We start from the raw sequence: 25952 nt of genomic DNA on the forward strand, positions 1-25952 counted from the left end.
GATGGAATTCTATTAACCTTTTCCCAGAAACCAATCATCCTTCCCATAATATATATATATATATATAGTCTATTTTATAAAACGTATACTTATACATATATATACATATAGTATATGTATATATTTGTTCTTGGCCAGGTTTTCCAGAATGATCTCTGGTCCTGTTATAACTGCCATGGGGGAAGGGGCAGGGCAGCTTGGTGAGTAGGAACATACCATAGAAGGATTGATTTCACTCGGATCCACATACATCCTGCTGACATCATAGAGAGAGTTTATGTCTCTTTCCTGAAAAAAAAAAAAAAAGAGAGAGACAGAGAGAAGTAAGTGGAACAGCTCTGTCCCTGGGACAGCCCTTGTTCGCAGCAAGGGCTGCAGAATTTCTGGCAGTTACGTGATAGGAGGGTTGAAAACACACAGAACTTATTGTGGTTCATGGGTAGAGATGATAAGAAGCTACAAAGAAGTTCCCCCAAATTTGGGAACCTCCCCTAAATCACAGGGGCCCCCATCCTGGCCTACTATGTGCCAGACACGGTGTTTCCCTGTAAAAACACAACCTGAAGATCCAACAGTGGAGTGAGCTCTTGGCTCACAGAGCCACCTGCCTGTCTTCTCCTGTCCCCACGTTTAAAGACAGCACACAGTAGCTGGAATTGGACGGCCATGGACGGATTCACACACTGGGAGCTGGCAAGCGCTGCAGAGCCAGGCCTTCTTCCCCACCTCTGCTCCCCTCTCCCACCCACTCCAGTGGGCCGCCAGCCTCTGTCCACCAGCACCATGGCCGGTCGTTCCCTCCACCTGGTGCCCCGTCTTCCTTCACACCGCCCAGGCTGACCCACTGGGTCTCGCCCACCTCAGCCACCTGTCTTCCTCCTCTGACACCCGCCTATCACAGCACCCACCCCGCCCGGGCCGTCCAGCGTCACTTGCCTCACCGCAGCTCACATACCTGAAAATCACATGCCCCTGATGTCACTTTGCTAACTCTCTCCTCTCCAGAACCTAAGTTCCCAGGGCAGACTTTGCTCCATAGAACACCCAGTGTCTACAACAGTGCCTGGCACAGTCAGGACCCTCACCCTCTTTTCATCAAATTAATGAACCCTTCTGATAGGACCCGAGGTACACTAATCACACCAGGTCTCCCCTCTGCTCAAAACCCTCCAATGGCCGGAATACAAACCAGTGACTTGCAATGGCCTACCAGGCCCTACATGATCCAGCCCCACAGGGAACCATTCTTATTAAATTCTACCCCTACCTGGGCACACTTGAGTCTAGCCATGCCCTCTGTGCCTCTAGGCAGCCTCCTGCCTCAGGACCTCTGCACCTGCTGTCCTTTCTCCCTCCAGATACTGCATAGCTCATGCCAGACCCTTGAAAACTAAAACCCTTCCCTCAGCACTCTGTACGCCCTTACCTACCTTCCCATCTTACTCCTTAGCATTCATCACTGTGTGACACTTGCTATGTATATTTTCTTATCTATTGTCTGCCTCCTCCAAGCTAGACTGTAAGCAGCAGGAGGGTGGGATCTTTGTGTTCAGTTTTGAATCCCCAGGACCTGGAGCAGCTGCAGGCACACAGTAAGTGCTCAATAAAGGTGTGCCAAATGAATGAACCAAATCGCGAGCTGACCACCTACCATGTTGTAGCGCTCCAGGAGCTCAGGGGTCACAGGGTAGCGCAGGCGCATCTTTCGGTACAGTGCGTGCTTCTCGTAGTAATTGACAAGTTCCACGAGGCTCTCGAAGTAGGCAGAGGTCCCCAGCACAAAGTGCCGGCCGTCCCGGTTGATGCGACAGTGCTTCACCTTGCCCCTGGCCCTAAGGGAAGCGGGGACCACTTGGAGTTGACACACCAAGATTCTGATGGCCACACAATCCCTGTATAAGCTCCGCCAACTAGAAACACCTTGTCATCCGTCCTGAGGGACTGGGTGATAAACAGAGGCCACCCTCCCACAGAACACAAGGCAGCGTTAGACACAACGACTGGGTCTTTCCGAATCAGATCTGGAAGACTCTGTCCTTGACTCCCTTGCTCCTCTGGCTCCTTTGCTGGCCCCTCACCAACTAAAGGCTTGACTTTGGAAACACCCAAGGTGTCTGGATCAGGGGTTGGCCACCTACCACCCAAGGGCCAAGTCTGACTGTGTATTTTTGCAAATTAAGTTTTATTGAAACATACTCCATTCATTAGTTTATCTACTGCAGACAGCCATGTTCTCCCTAGGATAGCAGAGGTAAACGGCTGCAGCAGAGACCACCTGACCTGCAAAACTTCAAGAACATTTGCAGATGCCCACTCTAGACCTCAGAGACTAGAGGAAATCCACATGTGCCCAACCAGGTAACCATGAAATTGTTTTTCAAAAAGGAAGTGAGTCTTCCATTTTATCATGCATTTGGAATGAGACAGAAAAAATCCAAACGGAATAGACTCTTCAGTCTTACTAGCTCTTGTAAGAATAGAAACATTTTGAAAAATAAATTTTGATCTTAAATTTATAGCCACAAAGGCCTTATAAAAACAAATGTCAAAAAAAAAAAAAAAAAAAAAAGCTTACTCTGATGTGCTCACCAAGGAGGTGAGAAAAGTTCAAGGTGATAGATGTGGAATTACTCTGAGTCCATTGCTACTCGAGGTGTACATGAACCTAAACATCACCACCTCAGATATAGTACAAATATTATGTGCCAATAAAAAGAGCTGTTCAATTTTTTAAGGTCTACCCTAAATAGACAAAGCAATTTGGAGCATAAATAACAAAGCTGGGCTTCACATTATTTGACTTCAAAATACACTTCAGCTCTTGTAATAAAAACAGCATGAGCTGGCAAGGAAACAGAGTCCTAGACCGAGAGGACAAAACAGCTTAAAAGTTAGACCGGGCATTTATGAGCAAATGATTTTCAGAAAAGAGGTTAAGCACACACAATGCAAAGGAATAGCCTCTTCACTAAATGGTGCTGAGAAAACTGGCTACCCAACATGCAGAAGAATGAGATTATCTCACATCTCGTAGAAAACTCAACCCCAAAGAGATTAAGACTTAAATGTCAGACCTGAAGCTGTACAACTACCAGAAGAAAACACAGGGAAAAGCCCTGGCATTAGTTTGGACACTGATTTTCAGATACAACCCCAAAAGCAACCACACAAAGGCAAAAACCAAAGGAAGAAATATTTGCAACCTGAACATCTGATCAAGTGTTAATATCCTACATATGTAAGAAACTCGACTCAAAAATGACAACCTGATTTAAAAACAGGCAAAGTAGCTGAACAAACATTTCTCAAAAGACAGAAACGGCCAACAGGTATATATGAAAACGTGTGACATCACTAAAAATGTAAATTAAAACCACAAGATCTTAGCTCACAAGATCTTAGCTTAGAAAAGCTATCACCAAAAACGATGAGAGAGAAGTGCAGGCTGGACGCCGCCCTGGGGCCAGAGGCGAAGCCCTGCAGCGGGCAGTGGCCCCAGGGTTCGCAGGGGGAGGGGCCAGACCTGCGGGGCCAGCTCTGCTCCCCAGCAGCTGCTCATGGCCAACCACCCTCCGCCCTTTCCATTTCAACCAGGGAGTCTGGGTTTTGTCACTTGCACACAAGTGCATCCGACGGGCAGTGATGCAGCACGATGGGGTCCCCAGCCCCCAGCCCAGGCCCTGGCCCACAGCCGACATGCACAGAGCATGCCCGACTCCCATCCAGGGCCCCCGCAGTGCTCTGGCAAAGGGCAAAGGCACCAAGACCAGAGGCCTAGGACCTCTCTGGGGCAGCATAAAGCACAGAAGGGCCACATCGGAAGGAGCACCCTCTCTGGCTAGACATGGCACACAGTAGGTCTTCAGTAAACCACAGTGATAATGATCATCAGTAGGGGCGTGGCTGAGGCGGGTGGTGCCGGGGAGAAGGGAGGTGGACCCCATGCCAGAGGTACAAGCTAGCAGGGCAACCAAGAGGGAAGGTCAGGGCAACGGGAATGGGGCACAGGGCGGGGAGCAACCAGGCGCTGGCAGCCACTCCCATGGCACCCAGGCCCGGAGCTTCCACTGCCTCCTTTCCACCAGCAGCAATATGAATTTTTCAGTAAAATTTCTCAGTATTTCACATCCCCATGCAGCCCAAGCAAAAGACATCTACGGGCCTAATTGGCCCAAAGGCCTCTTACTGGAGTTAAGAGCTGAAGTCAGCTGAAATTCTGACTCAGCCAACCACAAGGGGCTGTGAACCTCTCGGTAGGTCACCTAACCTCTCTGGACCTGGGTCTCCTCACTTGATAACTGCACCTGCCCATCATAGGCTGTGGTGAAGTGCTCGATCAGACGGGACCTTGGAGGCAGCCCCGTTCAAGAACAGTCAGGAACACAGTGTAGGCTGCGACATCACCATGAGCACACTGCTCTAGGAAACGGGGCTGCAGAGGAAGCAGGCCGGCATGACACCTGGGGTCTGAATACCAACCCTCTCCTCCTGTCACTGGTGGGAGGGGAACTGGGGGTGCAACAAGAGAATCGCAGTCCTAGAGACGGCTGGGGGCAGATGCCGAGGGGTGCAGCCTCCGCCGTGACGTCACAGGCCTGGCTGTCTGGGTTCAAACCCCAGGCCCCTGCCACAGGCTTCTACAAATACTCACCCTCCCCTGCCTCGGTGTCCACCTTGGAAAGACAGGGAAATGCCAATGTCACAGAGAGCTGGCATGGGATACAGGTAGTGTCTGGGACCCACCAGCGAGGTGGCGCTTGCCATCACCCTAGTCATCGCTGCTGCTGAGGCCGGGGAGAGAGCCCTGCCGCACAGGCCTCCACCGGAAGCTCCCCGCTTGGGCCCCACGCCTGCCCTTCCTTACTGTCTCTGGGGGCCCACGCCCCCCCCGCCACACCTACCTGAAGGTGATGGCGTACGAGTCGTTCCCCTCCCGCCGCCTCCGGATGAGGAAGGCTCCGTCACGGGGAATCCGCATCAGCATGTCCTCCGCTTCTCCACGGCTCAGCCTGTCATAGTACCAGCTGTGCCAGGGACATAGGAAAGAGCCAGGTGAGGGCCCTCTGGGTGCCAAGCTGGCCACCCACGGGGAAGGAAACTGGGCTCCAAGAACACCTGGAACCTGTCCCTGGAAGCAGCCGTGGAAGTCACACTGGGACTTCCCTGGCCCTCCGCAGCCCTGAGGACAGTAATTTTTAAAAAGAACACTGGAAGACTGATGCGTCGGCCCAGAGGACAGAACAAACCCACTTGTCTTCACCCACCCATCCGCCCTGCGGAAAGGCCAGCCTCCACAGTGGGGCAGAAACCGCAACAGGTCTCAGGAAATCTGAGCAGGGAGCAACGGAGTTCTGGAGGGTCTTGCTTATTTCTTCATAAGTGAAACAGTAAGTTTTAAAAGGCAATCCATATGAAAATAGACGGGAAATGTAAAAAACCGAAGTTCTGTAAAGTTATCTGCTTCTTCTGAAATAGGAATTTTAGCCTTCTTCTGCTAAAACTCATTTACAGGCTTTGGTGGCCTTTTGCAAGACATCACTCGAGACTCACTTTGCTGAGTAAAGAAATGGGGGCAACACCCTACTACCATTGTCTTTCCTGTTCACTGTCAGAACGACCTTGACAGGCCAAGGACATCACTTCTAGAACAACACCCAAGCCCTCAGGGCTACACAGCGCCCCAGCTGGCCCCTCGGATGCCCTGCCGCATGGGCGCCTCCCACGGAGCCCCGGGACCTACGGCTTGGACTCGTGCGGGTTGGGGTTGGGCACCGGGTCGGTGAGGCGCAGCTCGAACTCGGCGCAGCGCAGGTGCGACTCGCGGTAGTGCTGGACGAGCGCGTAGATGCTGCCGAAGGTCAGGTTGTCGGTCAGGTAGTACTTGAGGACGCCGCCCTCCGTGGTGGAGCGGATCCGGCAGTGCTGCACGCGGCCCGAGCGCCTGCGGGACAGGGCGTCAGTGCCGGCCGGGCAGCAGTCGCGCCCGACCCGCCAGGCCCCGTGGGGCACCCACCGTACCAGAAGGACAGCGTGTAGTCGTTGGGGAAGGTCTCGCTCTCGCGCACCAGGAAGGTGCCGTCCTTGCCGCCGCTCTCGGCGCAGTACTCCTGCAGCAGCTTCTCGGCGCTCGTCCTTCTCTCCACCTTCTTGTGGAACCATTTCTCCCCAAAATGCAGCTCCGTGGGGGGCGTGTCCTGCCCCGCAAAGAGGAAGGGGGCTCAGGTGGCTCCCACGGCCCTCCCCTGCCGCCACTTCTCCTCGCAGCTACCTCTTGGTGGCCTCCCGGAGTCCTGAGACATGGGGCCAAGGGTCCCCAGTAAAGGCTCCACTCTGCTCTACGGGAAGTCTGAGAGCCACACTCTGGGGACTGTGGAATATGGCCAACAGCTGGACAGGGATGGAAAAGCCAGGGGGCAGAGCTAGAAAGAGGATCCAACGTCCCTGTCCTCCCTGGCCAGCTCAGCCACCATCTAAGGCCCATGGGTCCTGCAGACAGCAGGAAAGAAGTCTTGAATCTTATTGGTTAAGCACCAGGGCCAGTCAACCAATCAGAGAAGAGCCAGTGAGGTTCTGGTACCCAAAGAGGAAGCTCCTGAGGGCTGAGGATGCCAGGCCAGCCAGCCTCAGGATAAGAGGCCCTGTGGCACCAGGGCCCAGCAAGAAGGCAGTCCAGCTAGGTCTCCACCTACCTGGGGCAGTTCATCCTCCACAGACTGTTCAATGTCGTCACTGAAGGACAGTTTGGCATCAGCAATGGCGCAGTAGTGCCGAGTCCATTTCTAGAGGGCAAAGCTGGCATCAGTCCCCCCAAGGTCTCCTCCCCATCCATTCTGGGGCCCAGGCCCCTCCAGCAGGGCACCACCCCACCAGTATTCACTGGGGAGTCCCCTCTCCCAGTTTCAGACAATTATGGTGCTCTCCGTGAACGCGTTCCCCTTTGAGACACTGCTTTTTTAAGACATCTATTTTTTGCTTCTTTTGTTATTCTCAGAACTTTTAAAAGTAGATATGACTTAAAATCAAATTTCTCCTGCATATTTAATTTGCAGCCTTTCATGATGGATGGGATTGTTTGATGTGACACATGACTATCTTTTCCTGTCTTGTCAGCTTTTTAAAGATTTTCTGGATTTTTCAGCCAGTGGGTGTAAAGATATTTTCTGCAACATTTAATTGTGACTTTTTATTTACCCTATTTTTTTGTAATATTATAATTCTTTTTTTTAAGCTTTATTTTATTAATTTATTTTTATGTGGTGATGAGGATAGAACCCTGGCCCTCACGTGTGCTAAATGAGCACTCAGGCCCTGAGCCACAACCTCAGCCCACATTTATCCTAAATTTTAACCACCTTTATGTTTATTTCTAGGATGTAAGAACAGATACATAAAAATACACCCAAATGGATTTGCATGTTAGGTTAAAGGAGGCATTGAGAGTTTTAAATGCCTTACTCACATAATAAATACAATTTCTAGGGGAATTATTCCAGTTTTAGGACAACTAGATCTATGTGCTATGGGGAACCAGAGAAAGGACATCAGCAGACAAACTGGTAAAACTGAAATAAGGTCTGTGAACTAGTTAATAGTATCATGTCATTGTTAATTTCCTGACGCTCATAATCCTACTGTATAGGGTTATGTAGGATGTTCACGTCTGGAGAAACTGGGTGAAGGATATATGGGAATTTTGCACTACTGTGTAAATATATTGAATATAAAATTAATTCAAAATAGAACAAAAATGCAAATGAAAAGGTTTAATTATGAAGACCAATTCACTTGGCTTAAAATGAGAATGAGACAGACATTTTCTGCACTCCCCAGTAGGGCTCCAAGAAGGGGTAAGCACACCCGGGAAGGGACCCAGCCCACCTGGTCAATGGAATCCCACATGTACAGTTCACCCTGCTGCTTGCGCTCGTCTTTCTTGTCCTCCACATTGACATCAACGTCACCTCGAGGGCCCAGCTTCTTATGCTGAGGGAAAAGAAATTCACACAGCTGTCCCTCTGGAAAGCCAGGCTGAAGATCTTGGAACCAGCGAGAATTCCTCCCCAGCAGCCAGCCAGCCCGCCAGCGCCCCCCTGCGTCTTCCTACCTTGCAGTTTTTGCACTGTCTGTTCCTGCTACCTGGCTCACCTGCCTCTGCATTCGGCTCTGTCCTCAGGGCCACCTCCTCAGAGGCCCCAAAACAGCCCAGACAACCTTCGCATCCCTGCCACTCTCTCCCCCTGGTCCTGCTCTGTCTTCCTCATATTCTTGGCCCCAAGGGCATCTGTTTGTCTTTAGTCTGTTTTTCACTAGACTCTAAGCCCCGTGAGGCTGGGATTGCGTTCTGCTCCTGGTTGCGTTGTATGCTAGAACAGCATTCAGCAGACAGTAAGTGCTCAACAAATGCAGAGAACAATCACTACCGTGTGCACCCAGCAGCCTCCAGTGGAGGGAAAGGCAGGCTCCTCAGCCAGTCCAGGGGGGACAGACCGGGCAGGGCGGCTGAGGACACGCTGGGGATGCAGGCAGTGCTGCTCTGTGTCAGCGCTACGTGACCCTGGGCAGGAGCCTCACACTCATCTGCAAACTTAGGCAATGACAACAAACCATCCGCCTGGATGAGAAGCGACCACCCGCTTCAGCAAGCGCTTATTGTCAAGAGCTGCAGCGCCCTGGTGAAGGAGCTCAGGGTTGGGAGTCAGACCCAGTCTTGAGTTCAGGACCCCTGGGACCTTGGCCCAGTGACAACCTAAGTCTCAGTAACCTCCCTTGCACCATGGGGATAAGACAGCCCCTACTGGTTCCCATAAGCCAGTGGGTGGGGAAAGTATGTGTGCCAAGCCCAACATGCCCTGCATGTCCTGTGTGGGACAGGAGCCTGGTACAGGAGGGAGCACAGTCCTCCAAGGTACATGCTCTTGGCTGGGTAGTTCTTCCTTGCAGGAACTAACTGCATGGCCTCAGCAGAGCCTCTTAACCTCTGACCCTCAGTGTCCACACCTGCAAAGTGGGCTGGGATCTGCCTCTCACAGGGTCACCATGAGACCCAATAGCATTTAGGCCTACACCTTGCCCACCATGAGGCCCCTGGTGGCTGTGTGACACATGCTATTTCCACCCCTTTCTGGAGGGGAAAGACAAGAGCCACAGAACCAGGAGCAGGACGACAGGTGCTCTACAGGGACCTCATGACTTCACACCTGGAACAAACTGGAAAATCCGGGGAGCACACAGAGGACTGTGCCAACACAGGAAGCTCAGGAGAGCCAGGAACAGCGGGGAGCAAATGCAGCCAGGCTGCCTGAAGCCCCCAGCCAGATGCCAGAGGAGCCCCAGAGCCACACCAGCCGAGCTCCCGTGCCCCTGGTCCTGCCTTCACCCTGCAGGGAGCTCCTTTGGTGTCTCAGTGACAATTGCCCTAGGAGCCTGTGGCCTTGACCCAACACTCCCAGCACGCTGACACTCTTACCCATGGGGACAACAGATCCCCTCCTCTGGTGGGCTTGACAAAAGCCCTCTCTCACTGTCCGGTGTGTCTCTGTTGGGAGATCTGTCTCCCCACGAGACCAGACCTCCTGGAACACAGGAACTGTGCCCAGTGATTGCTGGTAGACAATGACAACTTAGGGAATGTGCCATGTGTTGGCATGGCCACACCCTCATGTTTGTTATTTCCCCAACCTGGAGGGGTGTACCCCCTTCCTGTTTAGTGCTGTAGTCTGAATGTTTGGGTCCCCCAAATTACACGTTGAAGCCTAACCACCAGTGTGGTGGTATCAGGGGGTGGGGTCTTGGGGAGGGATGAGGTCACGGGGTAAAGATGGCAGGAAAGGAATTAGTGCCCTCCTAGGAGGCCTCAGAGAGCTGCCCTGCCCCTGCCACATGAGGACACAGCAAGAAGGTGGCAGTCTACACCCAGAAGGGGACCCCTGAACTGCTACCCTGACCTCAAATATCCCAGCTCCAGAATGGTGGGAAGTTAATTTGTTGCTGATGGGTCATTTGGCATATGGTACTGGTGACGGCAGCCCCAGCGGGGCTGAGGTGGACCAAGGCGCCTGGTAAAGACCTGTCTGTCCTTCCCTATGGCCTTGCTAGTTGTATATAAGATCCATCTCCCTCCTTCTCCCAAGAGCTGCCTGCTGGAGCCTTCAGATTCAGCGTCCTTGGAGAGTCAGGGGACAGAGTGCACACACACGGACCAGGAGAGGAAGGGCCACGGACAGCAGACATCTGTTGCTCGCAGGAAACGCTCTGCCCTGGAGGCCCGGCATGCTGCTGTGTGTGAGCTGGACTCAGACACACCGCACCCCAGCTCCCCCACAAACAAGGACCACGCTCCCGGGCAGACCGTCCTCATTTTTGTGCTGTGACCCTGTGAAATCTGGAGAAAACTACAGACCCTGTTCTCAGAACATTAACAATGCATACAATTACAAGGGAAGCCAATTATACTGAAATACAATTATTAAGATATTAAATAAAAATAATTCAATATAGGAAGAGACGAGCTTCCTCATTAACATCTTAAATAAGATGCAGAGGCAGATCTAATCACCTTCATAATTCCCGCGTGGTGTTATTCTGAGATATCTGCAATAACTGAATGTGATATGAAAGTATCTGTGCCTTCTGCTGGTGACAAAGCCCAGGCAATGGAAGGAAGCCACAAGCACAGAAAGGTTATCAAAAAGAAGATGCAACGTTTCCCACCCCCATCCTGGCCAGGGGCTCTGTGGGCTCTGTGGAACCCTAGCTAAACCCCGTGGGAGATGGGAGAGTAGGATGTGAGGATCCTGGGTCCTTGGACCACCTTGCAGGCTGGAGCTCAAAGCTCCCAGAACATTCTCCTCCATGTGAGGAAGAAACAGTCTCACCTACCCTAAGCCACTGCATTTGGTCTCCATCCTAATAATACAAATGGCATCCCTGGGCCCAGATCCAATCTGCATCTCCCCCACAGCTGGGAGAACACCAGCCCGGGCACCCCACTGCATCCACTCCCACACTGCCTGGGGGCTCTTGAGGATGGGCACAGGGCTGACCCGGAGAGAGGTGTGGTGAAGCCATGGTGAAGCCGCGCCAGAGTCAATGAGCAACCACATAGCTACTCACCACCGCTCACCAGTCAGCACTTGAGAGCACCTGGGGCTGGCAGCGCTCCCCTTTGCACAAAGCTAAGGAGGCGGGGTCTACTTTATCCCCTGAGACCAGAGGGGACACAGAGGCACGAGGTTCAGCGACCGTCCCAAGGTCATGACGTTGGTGAGGAGCGCAGGACCTGGAGCCAGGCGCTGGCCCTGGGCACCCGGGCGGCCTACCTTGATGATGATCTTCTCCCGCAGCTGGCTGGGCGACGGCAGCTGGTCGGCACTGGCCTCGGTGGGCTTTGTCAGCAGCAGGTCGCCAAACACCTCCTTGAAGACCTTGGCCATGTGGCGCTGCTGCTCCACACTGCAGTGCTCCTCGATGGAGAGGATCACGGGGAAGCTGCGGCGGCAGGACCGGGCAGCTTGGGAGCAGGGCAGGCACCCCCCACGCCGCCCACGCCATCCGCCACGGCTCCCGGGAGGATGGACACCACGCCGCGGACTCGGACAGGTCCTGCTGAGCCAGGGCACTCGGCCACATTCCCATGCTCAAGTGTCCAGGTACAAACTACAGCAACTCTGCCCAGTACTTTTCTTTTTTGTGGGGGTGGGAATACCGGGCATTGAACTCAGGGCCACTCGACCACTGAGCCACAGCCGCAGCCCTATTTTGTATTTTATTTAGAGACAGGGTCTCACTGAGTTGCTTAGTACCTTGCTTTTGCTGAGGCTGGCTTTGAACTCCTGAACCTCCTGCCTCAGCCTCCCGAGCCCTGGGATTACAGGTATGCGTCATTGCTCCCAGCAGTACTTTTCTTTTAACCCACGCACATTTAAATTAAATATAAAAAAGAAGCAGCCCCTAAATTTTTAACTTCTAACCCTACAAAAAAGGTGAAAAGGCAGTACGGCGAGTACCCATGTGTCAACCAGAGTTAGCATTTTCCTGGGTGCATCAGCTTATCCTATGTATTTTTTCCTATCTTTATAGTGTACTTGTTTCCTATGTTCATACCACTTACACGTATGTGCATTATATGCACGTGTATACATTGAGGTATTATTTGTGTAGTGGGACACCATGTACTTTTGTGTGAGTGCGTGTACAGCTGCATCTCATTATCTGTGGGGGCCACGGTCCATCCAGTCCCCACCAGCAGACACCTGAGCCATCTGCTCCTCTGGGGAAAGATGGGCTTAGGATCTTTCGAGACTTTGGTCACATTTTCATCAAGTGCTAAGCAGAAGACTTTCCTTATGAGCTTCTGTTTAAAGACACCTTCTTCAGCATATGCCGTTGATTCTCTGTGGCCAACAGAGTTAGAAGTCGTGCTTGAAGGCCACGGACTTTCAGGCACATGGCAGCCTTCTCGTGCTCAGGAACCCCACATGGCACTCTCGCCCGGTGCTTGGGGTCACTTCAGAAGGTGAAGTCACCCACCAAAGTTCAAAACTAGGAAACCATGGCATGAGACAGATGACAAAAGGGACGCCTGAGGGCTCAAACAAGAAGGCAAAGCGTCTCTGCATGCGACCTCCGCTGGGCACGGGCACACCAGGTGACCCAGACCTCCCACCACTTGTCAGGTGCCCACACATGACCTCAAAAGTGCTTTGCAATTTGGAGCTAGAAATAAACTTCAGACTACAGAAGCAGCGATAAGAACTGACTGTGCATGCGTGTGTCACGTGAACAAGGGCGTAGATGCCTGCACGGGATTTGTAACGGGCCCAAGGCACGTACACACCTGTGTGTGCACGCACACTGACACAGACATGCACATTGTTTCCTGCGCCCTTGGAAAGGAGGTTCAGACATCCTCCACCTGCCACCCCACCATTACCAAACCTCAGGAAATTGTCAGTGATTCAATATCGATGAATACACAGTTCATACTCCAATGCCCCCCACTATCAAAGAAACATGCTATACAGCTATTTTTTTCCACCTAGAATCTATCTGAGGCTTGTGCAGTACATTTATTATGAAGTTAAACTAAGTTCCAGGCAGCTGTGTCACCACCACAAATAGGTAGCCACAGTACTCGGTGAAAAGCAGAGCGAATATGGGGGCGGGGGCGGGTAAAATAAAATCATTTTGGGATGTTTTGCCCCCAGTCAGTCCTGACCACAGACATCCTGGGAGGCAGATTTAAGCCCCAATCCTGGTCCACACAGCCAAGCAGAACCCAACAGCTAAAAAGCTTCCAGAACAAAGGAGATCCAGAAAGTTAGGTGCCAAAATTCAGTTGGAATCAGATCTGAACTGAATGGATGCTGCTTATGATCTTTCTTAAAAATCCTTCTTAATATGAACACTTGTCCATATTACTGCAAAAATAATGCATTTGACGCTTGGGTCCAGACTTGCAGGGCCCGGTTGACTCCAGACCCATTCTGACCACAGGCCTCCTCGAGCTATGCACACATGCCCTGGGACTGCACAGCAGCTCCCAGCCACAAACACTCCCAACACGTCTGCTATGCACGAATGCTGAATGTCCCCAAAGGCCTGGGTGTCCAAGGCTTGGTCCCTGGGGGGTAAGTTGGGGGTGGGAACCTTTAGGAAATGGGGCCTAGTGGGAGGGCCTTAGGTTACAGGGTGAGCCTTCAAAGGGGACTGTGGGACCCTGGCCTCCTCTTCTTCCTCTTTGCTCCCCGCTCATCCTTAGTGGTTTTGCTCCACCATGAGGTGCTGCCCCACTACAGGCCCAAAACAATGGGCCACTCACAGCCTGGAACCTCCAAAACTTTAAGCCAAAATAATCCTTTTCCCTTTATAAGTTCATTATCCTGGGTCTTTTGTTACAGTGACAAAAAGCTAATGAAGTCTGATGGATTTCACCATCTCTACTAGTACAGGGTCATTCATTGCTTCGCTGATGGTGCAAGTCCACAAAAGAAAGGGCTGAGGCTCCTGGGGAGGAGGCTGAAATGGAGACTGTGTGCACTGGTGCCAAGGTTTCCCACTGGGTGGGAAAACACGTTCAGAACTTCACTGTCTCAGTGTGACACCTCCGCCCAGCTCCAGGACTTAAAACATAAGTACAATTAAAAAAAAAAAGCAAGCAATCTTATCTGCTGGACACTTCCTCCACACCAGCACAGTGCTGGGCACTGGGTACCTATGATCTCATTTAGTCTTCACCATAGCCTGTGAGGCACAGCCTGTGAGGGCAGTTGTTACCTGCTCTTAACACCAGGGAACCTGGACATGGAATGGTGAGTGCCTAGCCCAGGCGGTTGCTAACTAACAGCTGGATTCACACTCGAAGAGAGGGACTCCAGACCCACTCTCGTGGCGCTATCACACACCAGGAATGGTAGACTCACACCGCCGAGGCCACAGCACGCCTCTGGCCAGCCCCTGGCAGACTTTGGTCAAGATGGGGCCCAGACCTCCAGTGTTTGGGGCAGGAGGAAGTTGAGGCGTGTGTCTGTCTGTATGTCTGTCCAACACTAACTGCTTTCCCCTTAAAGGCAAACCAGGTGGACACCGGTCAACTGACCTGGAGGTAACGAAGGCATGGTCTTTGATGGCCTGCACGACGTCGTCGAACTTGATCTTGGTGGTCCGTGTCCAGCCGTGGTAGATGATGGGCTTCCCGTCAGGCCCATCCCAGCAGTCCACTATGGGAGAAACAGCACATCCTCCTCAGAGCACTGCGGGCTCAGCGCAGCAGGGTCACAGCTGCTCCCACGCCGGCTCCGGCCCCAGGACTCTTAGGTCCACACCAGGAGCGCAGGGTTGGCCAGCGTAGCGGTGGTTACCTGCCCGCCCACATAACCCAGGACTTCTCTCAAGAGTAACTGATCCCAATGCCTCTTTTTAAAGAAGCTTTTCCCAGTGGGTCTGACTTTCCCATTTCACCTGGGGAAGCCCCGACTTGCCCATGGAAGTAACAGGGCGATGAGAAGTTCGTTAAGGCTCATGGTAAAATATTCAACAAACAGATCGTGCAGGTGAACAACCCCTGAATCTTCAACCCCCAGAGAGAGCAGAAGCTGAGAGCTTCTAATCTTATTTTTCCACATTTCCTTTTTGGGCGAGTCTAAAGAATATTTGCTGCTAAACTTTACACCACGGTGAGTATGGTTGATGGCACTGGAGTCTGAGCCCCTGGTTTGGCCTTTTTCCAGACAAATTCACTACTATGGTTTGGGACACTGACCCCAAAATAAACCTCTTGTCTTTGTAAGTTGATGATCACAGACTGTTTGTGATAGTAATCAGAAGCTGACTGATACATCTGCCTAGGAGCCTTTGAGATGGAGTGAGGCTGGAAGGGAGGGAGCCAAAGATGACGAGAAGGCGGCACAGAAATAAGGCCTCTTATCAGCCCAGCCACAGAGGGCTTGCTTGTCCTTTCCACAGCTGCCACAGAGGCCCCAGGAGAGGCGAGGCACTGCACCTAGCACGCTGGGAATGGGCGACAGATCAAGAGGGCACTTACTTACCTCCTCTTAAACACAGGGCGGCCCACCTCCCGCTCTATGAGGACCCGCTCCGGGTGCCCAGAGCATCCCAGGCCAGGCTGGGGCCGCCACTGCTCGCCTCAGGGAGAGACTGGTGTCTTCCAGGGAAAGGTCCTTGCCACACCACAGGTGCCTCCTGGCACCGGGCCTCCCTCGGCCAGTCCTACCCAACCCCTTATTCAGGTCTTTAAATCAAAAAAGCACCGAGCAGCCAGAGAGGCAGTGGCTCCGGTGGCCACACCACCCCCTCCAGCGTGAGCTACTCACATTCAATGCAGCGGCAGCCCATGCGCAGGCAGCGGATGTACGCCTCCGGGGAGGACTCGCTGCGCAGCTGGTCACCCGTGAGGTACCTGAGGCGGGAGGGCAGGGACTTGAGGGGGGCCCTCAGGATCCTTGGGGAACCTCTGAGCCCGAGTCCCCAGGGTCCTGCGTTCTTCCTGTCCAGAAACACCCAGGCCAAGGCCCAGCCAGACACACAGTGCCCTGGCTGCACAGGTCACTAGCCTTAGACGTGGGCCACCTGCCAGAGTGAATGGTGACCACCTGGCAAGCCAAGAGGGTGGGACAGCGTGTTCTTTCCAGGAGAACTTGGTCAGGGTGTCGGGAGCGTGGAAGGCCAGGTGATAAATCAAGGGGCCAGCCCTGCTGCCCCCTAGGCCTGGCTCTCCTGGGGCTCGCAGGGCACAGGCTGGCACGGAGTGGGAGCTTGGCAGCAGCTGGTGGCCTGCGCTGCTGGGACCCACGCCCACCAAAACCGCCACAGGGCCCTGAGCACTCACCTCCCCACCACGGCCCCCCACGTGTCAAGGACTGTGTCCCTTAACTGCCTTCCACGTTTGGGAGGACCCACTCCGACCGGAATGGACAGTAGGGAAGACGGAACCACGAATCACGTCACTCTCTCAAGTGCCTCGGGGACCACACACCCCTGGATCTCTTCTCAGTGACACTGGGAGAGCACCAGCCCACAGCTCTCTGGGCGCCTGGGAGCCAGCACTGCACCCCCACCCAAAAGGGCAAACACTACCAGGACTCCAGCGTGACATCTTCTCTCCTGTCCTAACTACCTTTCTTGCTTTTTCCCCTCTTTTTTTTTTTTTTTCAATCAGGATAATCCAAAGAGGTCACTTTGAGTCACTCTCTGACTTAAAAGCCACCAGGTGTTTCCCACTGCCCTCACTCTGACTTACAGACTTCCTGCTAGCCTCCTCTCCTGCTGAAGCTCTGTAGACTCTACTCCCGTCCTACAGATTCTTCTCAGCTGCTCAGTCCCAGGACCTTTGCACATTCTGCTCTGTCTGAAGCTCTCCTTCCTGCCTTGTCCCTGTTCTCCTGCTGCCACCTGCTCACGGTTACCATCCAGTGAAGGCCTTCCCCACCATGTTGCCTAAGGACAGGGCTGCTCCTGACTGAACATCCAGTACCCATGCTCCATAAATATCAGTTCAGTGGCTAGTTGAACAGCTTTGCTATGTCCACTGTGAGACGCCCAACCTGCAAAAGGGCAGGTTTGCCGACTTAGGGTTCGAGGCCATCAACAAAGGATTATTACTCCAATACCAACTTGGAAAGGAAGCTGTGTTCCCCACCCCTTCCAGAAGCTTCTGCACATTCCAGTGTGAGCAACGTGGCCCTCCCTCTCTTCCCTTCATGACAGGCCTTGCCAGGGCAGCACCCTGGGGCACCGGCCGCCTGGCCCCTTGCCCTCCCGGCCCACTAGGCTGGCAGGAAGCTCACGTGTTGTGGGACGAGGAGATCCAGTAATGTGACAAGGGGTTATTCATGTCCTGCATGTCCACCACGTCGTACTTCACATCCCAGATGCTGTTCTCTCGTGAAAAGAGGTACGTGAGGAACTGAAAGAGTCACAGAGACAGAAGGGAGGCTGAGGACCCCGTCTGGCTGATCTGATCCGCGCCCACACGGGGAGAGGGCAACTCAGGTACGCGACCCCAGACCCGGCTTCCCAGGTGCTCAGACAGCATCGGGCCATCGCGACACTGGGTTTCATGGGCCCAATAATGTTTTCTTTTTTAATGTTTGTCCCAAAATATTTGCTTCCTACACAGAAGTTTTTGGTCATTACAGTAACGAACACCTGTGAATTCACCACCCAACTGAAAAACCAGAATGTTACCAGAATCAGAACATCCAAAAGGCAGGGCATTTCCTTAAAATGTCCTAACTCCTTAAAATTAAAAAAAAGAAAAGAAAAAAAAGCCTGAGTGACCCAGGCCTGGCTCTGCTCCCCAGCAGCCCTGTGCAAGGTCACAGTGGCCATCTCTGCCGCAGCGGCACCTGAAGTCTTTCATTCTTGCTCACAGTGGCAGGTCGCCCCTGGTGACAGCGCCCTCTAGGGGCAGATCAACAGCCGCTCAGGGAACTGGCACAGGAAAGGAAAGGTGGGGACAACCCCAAACCTGGGAGCCACTGGAGACAGAGAGACCCAGGGCCTCTGACAGCAGCGTCCTCCCAGCAAAGGGACACAGAAAACAAGCCCTGGAGGACACAGACAGGAGCCCCCGACTCACCTCATCCACAAACAAGAAGGGCTCAGCAGTTTCCCTCACTGTGTCGTCAATAAACTTGGTCATCCGCTCCCGGACCTTGTTCAGATCCTGAGCCCACAGCTCCTGAAAATGACAAAGAGAACGGGAAATCACCAAAATGAGAACGGACAAAATTTCTCACCACTCAGGATCTATCTATCTATCTATCAAGACCAAACCATTGACTGGTTCTGAATTCCTTTGCCATTAAGAGCCACATATCAAGGCCTCATCCTGGGTGTGACCTTTGCCAGGGGTCAGCAAATGGTCTCTGCAAAGGACCTAAGAGTAAGGCCATAGGGCGATATCTGTTGAAATCACTCAACGCTGCCACTGCAGTGCAAAACGGCCACAGACAATATGTAAGAACGTGGGCATGGCTATGTTCCAATAAGACTTTATTTGCAAAACCAACTGGAGGGCCACACCTAGCCCATAAGCTAGTTTGCCCATGCCTGCCCTGGGCTAGTCCCTTACATTGTTAGCATGAAACAATCAGGGAGCACAGTGGTCATGTCAGCCTGCCAGGGTAGCCTGCCAGGGTTACCTGCCTGGTTTGACCTCTCCTTCCACCAAGGGAAACCTTAGTCACGTTGCGTGCCCTCTTTGTGAGTCCACATTCGTGAAACTGAAATAATAATAGTATTCTATGCCTGTTTCTGCAAGGGACTACGTAGAATAAGGTTATGTGCTTAACAGCACCTGGCACACACTCGATTCGTGGCAGTTTGTGCAAACAATTATCATCCCCGAAGGCCACCTTGTTCCGTCCATACAATGCTGCAAGTCATATAATGTTACTGTCATTTTAGAGACAGAACACAGAAGCCCAGGACCATTGAAAAATGACCCCAAGTCCACAGGGCTCAAAAGTGGCAGAGTCCATGTTCCAAGTAACTAAACTTTGGAAAGTGGACACAGAATCTAATCAAATGCCCGCTTTTCAAGGAGTCAGCCAGGGAAGGCTGCTCAGAGACTGATAATGCCTGAAATCTACCCAACCAGTTCCAGAACAGCTTCTGCAGTCTTGGAATTCAGAAGCCCTTTAGAAAAAGAATACATCATGCCCAGCAGCTTTGCTTTCCTCTCTATGCCCCTAGACCCCAACGCTCACAGGCAAAAGGGATGAAATGTAACCCATAGCTCCAGCCTTGACTGTGGGTTTCAAACATCCTAAAACCTCTATCCTTATGGAAAATAAAAGCAAGTGTGCCGGCAGATGCATGTCCACCTGGATCCGCAGAGAGCTGAGAGGCAGGGAGGGGTGAGTTTGTCTCAGTGTGGGGCCCTTAAGTCTCTGAATATGCAACCGGAAGCTGCAGAGGTAGGATGCTGATGGCAACCCCCTGCCTAGCCCGGATGTAAAGAGGCTGGACACAGCTTGCCGCTTCCTTCCCCCCTTATTAAAAGGCACGGTCCTTAGCAAACGGGACTGACACTGGACTGGTTGTGCAGAAAGGGACCTTCTGCCTAGGGGAGACTAAAATCCAATGTTCTGAGGGTAAAAAAAGCATCTCCATGATGTGGGTGGCTGCACTAAGCACCTTCGACAGAATGATGACGAAAATAAAAATAAACGGTGCCGGCAGTCACCTCGGGCACTGCTGCGCTAAGTTCTTTCAGCAGTGACTCATCCAGGATGCACCCAACTCCAGAGGTGCACAATGTTCTCCCCGCGACATAAGTGGGGAAGCAGAGGCCTGTCGTTAGACAACAGGACCTAATGGTGAAGCCGAAACCAAACCCAGGCACGTCAGCTCTAGTCCCTTTCCATGGACTCACCCCCACACCCAGGGCTGTATGTGGTATACTTAGCCAGTCCCTGGCCGGAAACGTGGATTAGCTCCCCGTTTCCTCAGGACATGAGCCTAGGAGGGCCACTGTTCCATCCAAGTATATGCACCCTTGCTTAATGTTTTCATTTTAACTGCACGCAGCAAAATGTTTTCTAGAAAAGTAATGATTTGCACAAAGTGCTGCGGTGGCCACGCCACATGAGCACCGTCACTGCAAACAAAGGTTGTACAGATCCCCAGGCACAGAGAGCGCCCCTGCCCTTTTCTCCTGGCCCCATGACCCTGAGCTCTAAGGGCACCCAGCCACCAGCCCGCAGGGTGCAATACAGTCAGTCACCACTATGTGGAGCTAAATCTACACTCAGGACAGCCTCCTGGGGCGTTCTGGATCATCCTGCTGCTGCTACCAACAACTATCAATTTAACTCCAATAGCTCCCTGCAGAACTGAACAATCCAAGCAAAGAAGAGCACAGAATCTCGCAAGCGACTGGGCCCAAAAGAATTCTCCCCCCTGCATCTTAACCTCCCCTCATTCTGCACCTGCCCCGGGTCACTTCCCTGGGCACCACACCAGGAAGGTGCGCTGCCCACAACATGCATCGAAGTCCTCTTTCACCATGGCCCAGTGCACCAGGGACCTGCGGCCGCTGCCCAGCCCTCGTGCAAAATGTGCCCCCTCCTGTCATTAGCCTCTACCATCAGTGAAACCCAGATGTGGGCTGGGAACCGGATGACACCAAGACACGGCTCCCGTGTCATCTGAAACGGGAGGATTCCGGTGGTGGCTTTTAAAAACAAGCCCCCAGGGCTGGGGAGATAGCTCAGCTGGTAGAGTGCTTGCCTCACAAGCACAAGGCCCTGAGTTTGATCCTCAGTACCGCAAAAAAATAAATAAATAAATAAATAAATAAATAAATAAAAATAAAAACAAGCCCCTATCTGTGCAAGAGATGTTCTGAAGCCCAGGGCTACGAAATCCAGGCCACAGCGTTCAGCCAAGGAATGAAGAAGGGGGCAGCAGGGAAATGCCTAATTTTAAATCTGAGTAATGGGGACATGCAGTTCATGAGCCCTGTCTACTTCTGTGTATGTCTGAAATATCTGGCAACACAGTTATTTTTTTAAGTAAATGAACTTAATTTTGCCGTGAACCTTAAACTGCTCTAAATATAAAGTCTATTTAAAGAAAAGAAGTTAAATAAATAAGGAAAAATGTCAATGAGACTCCAATAATATAAAGAGAAATTTTAAATACACATAACCATCCTTGTGTGGACATGGACACACCCACACATACACACACCCATACTGCCATCTTCTCTGCCCCCCATGATTTGGTGTGGGGCAGGGGGCTCTCTTCCCTATTTACCAAGGAGGAAATGGGTCCAGAGAGGCTGTGTGCCCTGCCCCAGGCCGTGCTAGTGAGGAGATCTCAGACTCCAGGGTCGCCACGCCGTCAGAGTATGGACAGCAGCCTGAAGCACCAGGCACCAGGCGTCAGGGAGGCCACGATGGTTCTCTGAGTGTCAGAGGCCAGGTGAACGTGGTGTCCCCTGCGGTGCCCCCAGTCCCAGTACCCTTGCCACCCTCTCACCTGCTGCTCGTGTAAGAGAAACCTCTGGAAGTCCTGCAGGTAGACGGCAGAGGCATCGGGCCGGTCAGTGTTCCTGCCCTCAGGGAAAGAGCACGCGTTAGGGAGAGAAGCATCAACAGAGGGATCCACTCCACCCACAGTGCCCAGCGCCCGCCACGCCAGGTGCCAGGCTGGCCCATAGATGATGCAGGTGAATGAGACAGTGTCCCCGACCCAGGAGGACTCAAAGGGGGGCCCTGACACCAGAATCTCAGAGGGTGGGACCTGGACTCTGCATGGCCACTCCTGGTGCTATCCAAGGCCTCAGGTGCACTTTGTGGAGTGTGGCCCTGGAGAAGACCGAGGAGGCGCGCAGTGGAGACCAGCACGGCGCGAGAGATGAGCGCAGGAAGGGGCTGCACCGAGGTCCCTGCCCTTCCTGCCTCAGACCCGGAGGGTCAGGGAGGCCTCCTGGAGGAGGAGCCTCGGGTTCTAGAGAGTGAGGAGGGTAAGCTGGACGGAGATGATGGGGGCCCAAAGGAACAGCAAGGGGGAAGAGAATTCCAGAGGGGAAAGGTGGGGGCCAGGAGGCAGGAAGGGCAGGGACCTTAGGGCCACAGCACACACAGCCTATGCTGGGCAGGGCCCAGTTAGCAGGAGTGATGCTGGAGAAGCAAATGGACCCGAGCCGGGGCCTCCTCAGGAGCCACAGCCCAGAGGATGCTGAGCCCGAGAGGGCTCTGAAGACAGGAGAGCCAGCTGCAGCTCGCAGGCCTCTGCTAGGGAGACCCTCCCGCTGGACAGAGGGATCCTTCACTCTGAACGCAGGCAGGACCCTCCTCCCAGCAGGCTGCAGACAGCCGCTTCCAGGAGAGGACTCTGCAGCTACCAAAAGTCCAGGACCTCACTGGACAGGCACACGCCTCTGCTGGTTTCCAGGGAAACACGCTCTGCAGATCGGGGCTCTCCACAAAGAAGAGAAGGACCCCTGAGCACGGGCAGAAGGTAAACTACATTAGGAGACCACAGCGCCTACAGCCGCTCCCTGTCCAACACCCGGGGCCCACAGCCAGCTTCTCACTATCAGTACGTTCCCGAGCAGCCGCGGGGCCTGGCACTGACCCTGCCGCCCGAACTCTGGTTGAGACATCCGCTGGCGTCTTGGAGTTCCAGTTTAGAGTGCAGAGGGAAAGTCACTCATCACTGAGGACTGTCAGGGTCCCCCAGGCCACATTCCAGGTGCCGTTAACTCCAGGGCTAACGCTGCTGGTCAGACAGGCTTGGGGAACACAAGACACCTGACAAATCTGCCCCTCCCCCCATCCTGACGCGTCTGTGGCACTGACTCTGGAATAACGCTGCCACTGTGGAGAGAGTCCTCACCACGCCAGGAACCAGGGAGGCTCTGCACACGCTTCACTCATTTTAATTCAGTGTAACCTGCTTAGCCAGGATGCTCCCAATGCAGATGTCCTTTAACGTCACTTTAGCTTTTGGAAGAACCCACTAACTCCTCTAGTCCCAGGAAGCGCACTCTGGGAAGGAGCCCCGAGACACACAGGCTTCTCTACAGAACCTTCTGGACCATCCTTCCAACACTCCACACCGTTTGCTGTGGCCCCTCTCCCATACCACCTGCTCAGGCTGGCCAGTCCCCCACACAAGGCCCTGTCCCTGTGGAGATCAGTCATGGCACAGTGGTATCCCTCACAAAGGTCAGCTGCGCCCCAGGACCAGTCACCCTAAAGAGCAAAAACACACAGAGGTGCCTCACCCCAGGATGAACACTGAGGAGTCCTTCTTGAATTCGTCCAGAATCTGAAAAGGAAGCACACACAAATAACATTGGACAAGCCACGCAAAAGACTTGTTAAGCTATCACCATGGCAATCCGTGTTGGCTGTAAACATTCAGGTGGAACAGAAACTTCTGGAGCCAACAGGAGAAGTCTTCTGCCGCATCAGTCCTCCTCCCGAGAAGCCGCCGCTCTTCCTGATCTGGTAGGCTTCCCCTGGAGCTGGTGGAGGGGTGTTCATCGCACCAGCTCTCATTTCAGCACACCCGCTGCATCTCCCACAAGTTTGGGCTGGTGTCTCCTGCTCGGCCTATGATCCTGCAACCTCAAGCAGCCCCGCTTCATTGGTTTGAAAAGCCACATTCTATTTCACGACATGTGTCAGTCAACCTACTCTCACATCCAGTGTTATAAAGAGCGCCCTGGGCTCCTACACACGTCCATCCTGGCCCATGCACCAGTGTGCCCGCCGGGCATATTCCTAGAACAAAATCCCGACGTGAGGTTTGCATGTGAGCTCCCAGACTCAAGACCAGTCGCTCTCAAAACAGCAGGCCCGCCGGGCATGGTGGTGCACACCTGTGATCCCAGAGGCTCAGGAGGCTGAGGCAGGAGGATCGCAAGTTCAAAGCCAGCCTCAGCAACAGCGAGGCCCTAAGCAACTCAGTGAGGCCCTGTATCTAAATAAAATATAAAATAAGGTTGGGGATGTGGCTCCATGGTCGAGTGCCCCAAGTTCAATCCTCAGTACCCCCCAAAAAACACAAAACAGTGGACTTGCTGGGCACCCCACTGGGCCACACCACCTTCCCTCCCCTCCTACATTTCAAATCCTCCGTGTTCCAAAGATGACATTTCTCATCTTCAAATCCAAGGGGAAGGAGGCAGGCCAGACAGGGTTGGCTCTGCTCACCCGGCCTGCTGACACCAGCACCTTCCTCCGGCTTCTACTCACACCAGCTCATCTGCTGAGCACTGGACACACGCAGACGCACACACGCACGCGGACACAGACCTGGACACGTGCGCGTGCGCGCGCACACACACCCCTTCTGTTTCTGGTCTGCATCTTCGACGACACTTCAGGCGTGTGAGTATTTGAGTGATTCTTCTGGGCAGAAGTGGAAATGCGGCCACTGGCCCGTGACCAATGCTAATGACATAACACAGCCACCAGGCCGCCTGGATCCTCTTGGCATTGTAAGGACGAGGGATATCACTGGCGGTCGAGAGGCAGCACCGTCGGGGAGGCACAGGGGAGGGGACGCATCGGTTTGAACAGGTGTGGTTTTTCTTTTTTCTGGAAAGATGATGCATCTCTTCACTCGACATCTCAGAGGAGTTCACCCAAAAAGGCCAAGGGCCACTCTTTCACACCAAACAGAAGTCCCTCCTACACTCATGCGTCACTTACAGCTCAGCTAGCCCTTCAAGAGGGAAGGGTGCCTTACCTCGCTGCTTTCTGGGCTCACTTGGCACTTAGGTCACCAGGTCAAGCTGGTGCTGAAGGCCTAGAGGGGCTAGGACTCCGCAAACCTAGGACCCCTGGAGAGAGCGCCTGGAGTGTGACCACCCCACGTGTGTCCCACGCCTGCCCACCCTCCTGTTCTGCTGGTGAAGCTCAGGAGCCCCACCATATTCTTCGAGTGGGGGAGATGGATGGCAGGGGAGGTGCCAGTGGTCACAGGTTCCCAGAAAGACTCTGGCTTCTCCTCCCTGCAGCACCCGGCCTCTCACAGGACAGCCTGCTTGTTGGACCAACCGGAAGACCATGCACAAAGGTGCCCGGGCACGTGTTTGCAGGAGCTGACCACTGGGTACAGAAAGGACCAGAGCCCTCTGGGAACAGCAAGGAGCAGAGAGGAAAACATTGCTCCCCATCCCATGCCCACCACTTGGGCAGCCCAAGGGGATGCAAACCTGGGTCTCTCTGAACTTAGAGACAAAGCTGCCTGGAAATACATTCAAACGCTGGAAGAACACCACAGGGGCGGGCAGGGGAGTGGAGGACAGGAGTGGATGATGCCTCAGGGGCTCTTCCAACACTGTGGTCCAGTCCCAGCTCCTCCCCACATCCACCCTAGGAGACAGGTGATAAAAAGCCCCCTTCTCAGAAAAAAGGAAAAGGGCAGAGAGGACAGAGCCTTGTGCCAGAAGAACATGCCTAACAGGTCCCAGGGCCAGAATCTCACCTGGTCAATCTCCAGAGCCCCACAATACACATGCGGATGCCACCACACGAGTCAAACAGATGAGATCCCAGCAATCAGAGAATAATCTAGATGCTCCAGGCACAGTGAAGGCAGCAATTAACTTAGCCTAGCATTACCAAGCAGGAATATGTGGTCGGGTCCTACCTACCCAGAGGAGCAGGGTGGGTTTGGTGTGCTGGGTCCTGTACAACTTTGGGCAATGCCCAGATCCAGCCATCCCAGAGAGAGACGCGTGAGGCCCGGGAGCTGTGTGCTCTGTTCACCTCTGTGCACCCTCTGGGGTCATGCAAGCATCTGCAGATGAACTGAACAGATAACTGAAGCAACAGACAAGTTCACATTCCCTGGAGCTAAAAGAAGACAAGGAAACCTCGCCTTTGAATCGGCCCTAGGAAAAGAGGAGGTCACCAGCTGGAAGGGAAGCGCCAAAGGGAGGAGAGAGCAGGCCCCAGGCGTAG

General features: G+C 53.3%; 1 protein-coding gene across 1 annotated transcript in view; it reads right to left on the reverse strand.

The window, feature by feature from the left end:
- Positions 1-25952, reverse strand: part of Plcg2 (phospholipase C gamma 2) — a 137249-nt gene that overhangs the window by 40472 nt on the left and 70825 nt on the right. Inside the window, exons 8-21 of the mRNA XM_047528056.1 lie at positions 23261-23304; positions 21508-21580; positions 18098-18199; positions 17304-17422; positions 15831-15916; positions 14597-14717; positions 11319-11487; positions 7879-7983; positions 6690-6779; positions 6019-6194; positions 5741-5941; positions 4902-5024; positions 1652-1832; positions 217-288 (exon numbers count right to left, since the gene is read on the reverse strand). Of these exons, the coding sequence (XP_047384012.1) occupies positions 217-288; positions 1652-1832; positions 4902-5024; positions 5741-5941; positions 6019-6194; positions 6690-6779; positions 7879-7983; positions 11319-11487; positions 14597-14717; positions 15831-15916; positions 17304-17422; positions 18098-18199; positions 21508-21580; positions 23261-23304 (1662 nt within the window). The remainder of the gene's footprint in view (positions 1-216; positions 289-1651; positions 1833-4901; positions 5025-5740; positions 5942-6018; positions 6195-6689; positions 6780-7878; positions 7984-11318; positions 11488-14596; positions 14718-15830; positions 15917-17303; positions 17423-18097; positions 18200-21507; positions 21581-23260; positions 23305-25952) is intronic.

Source organism: Sciurus carolinensis, chromosome 16 (assembly GCF_902686445.1).
Source record: "Sciurus carolinensis chromosome 16, mSciCar1.2, whole genome shotgun sequence".
NCBI classification, from domain to species: domain Eukaryota; kingdom Metazoa; phylum Chordata; class Mammalia; order Rodentia; family Sciuridae; genus Sciurus; species Sciurus carolinensis.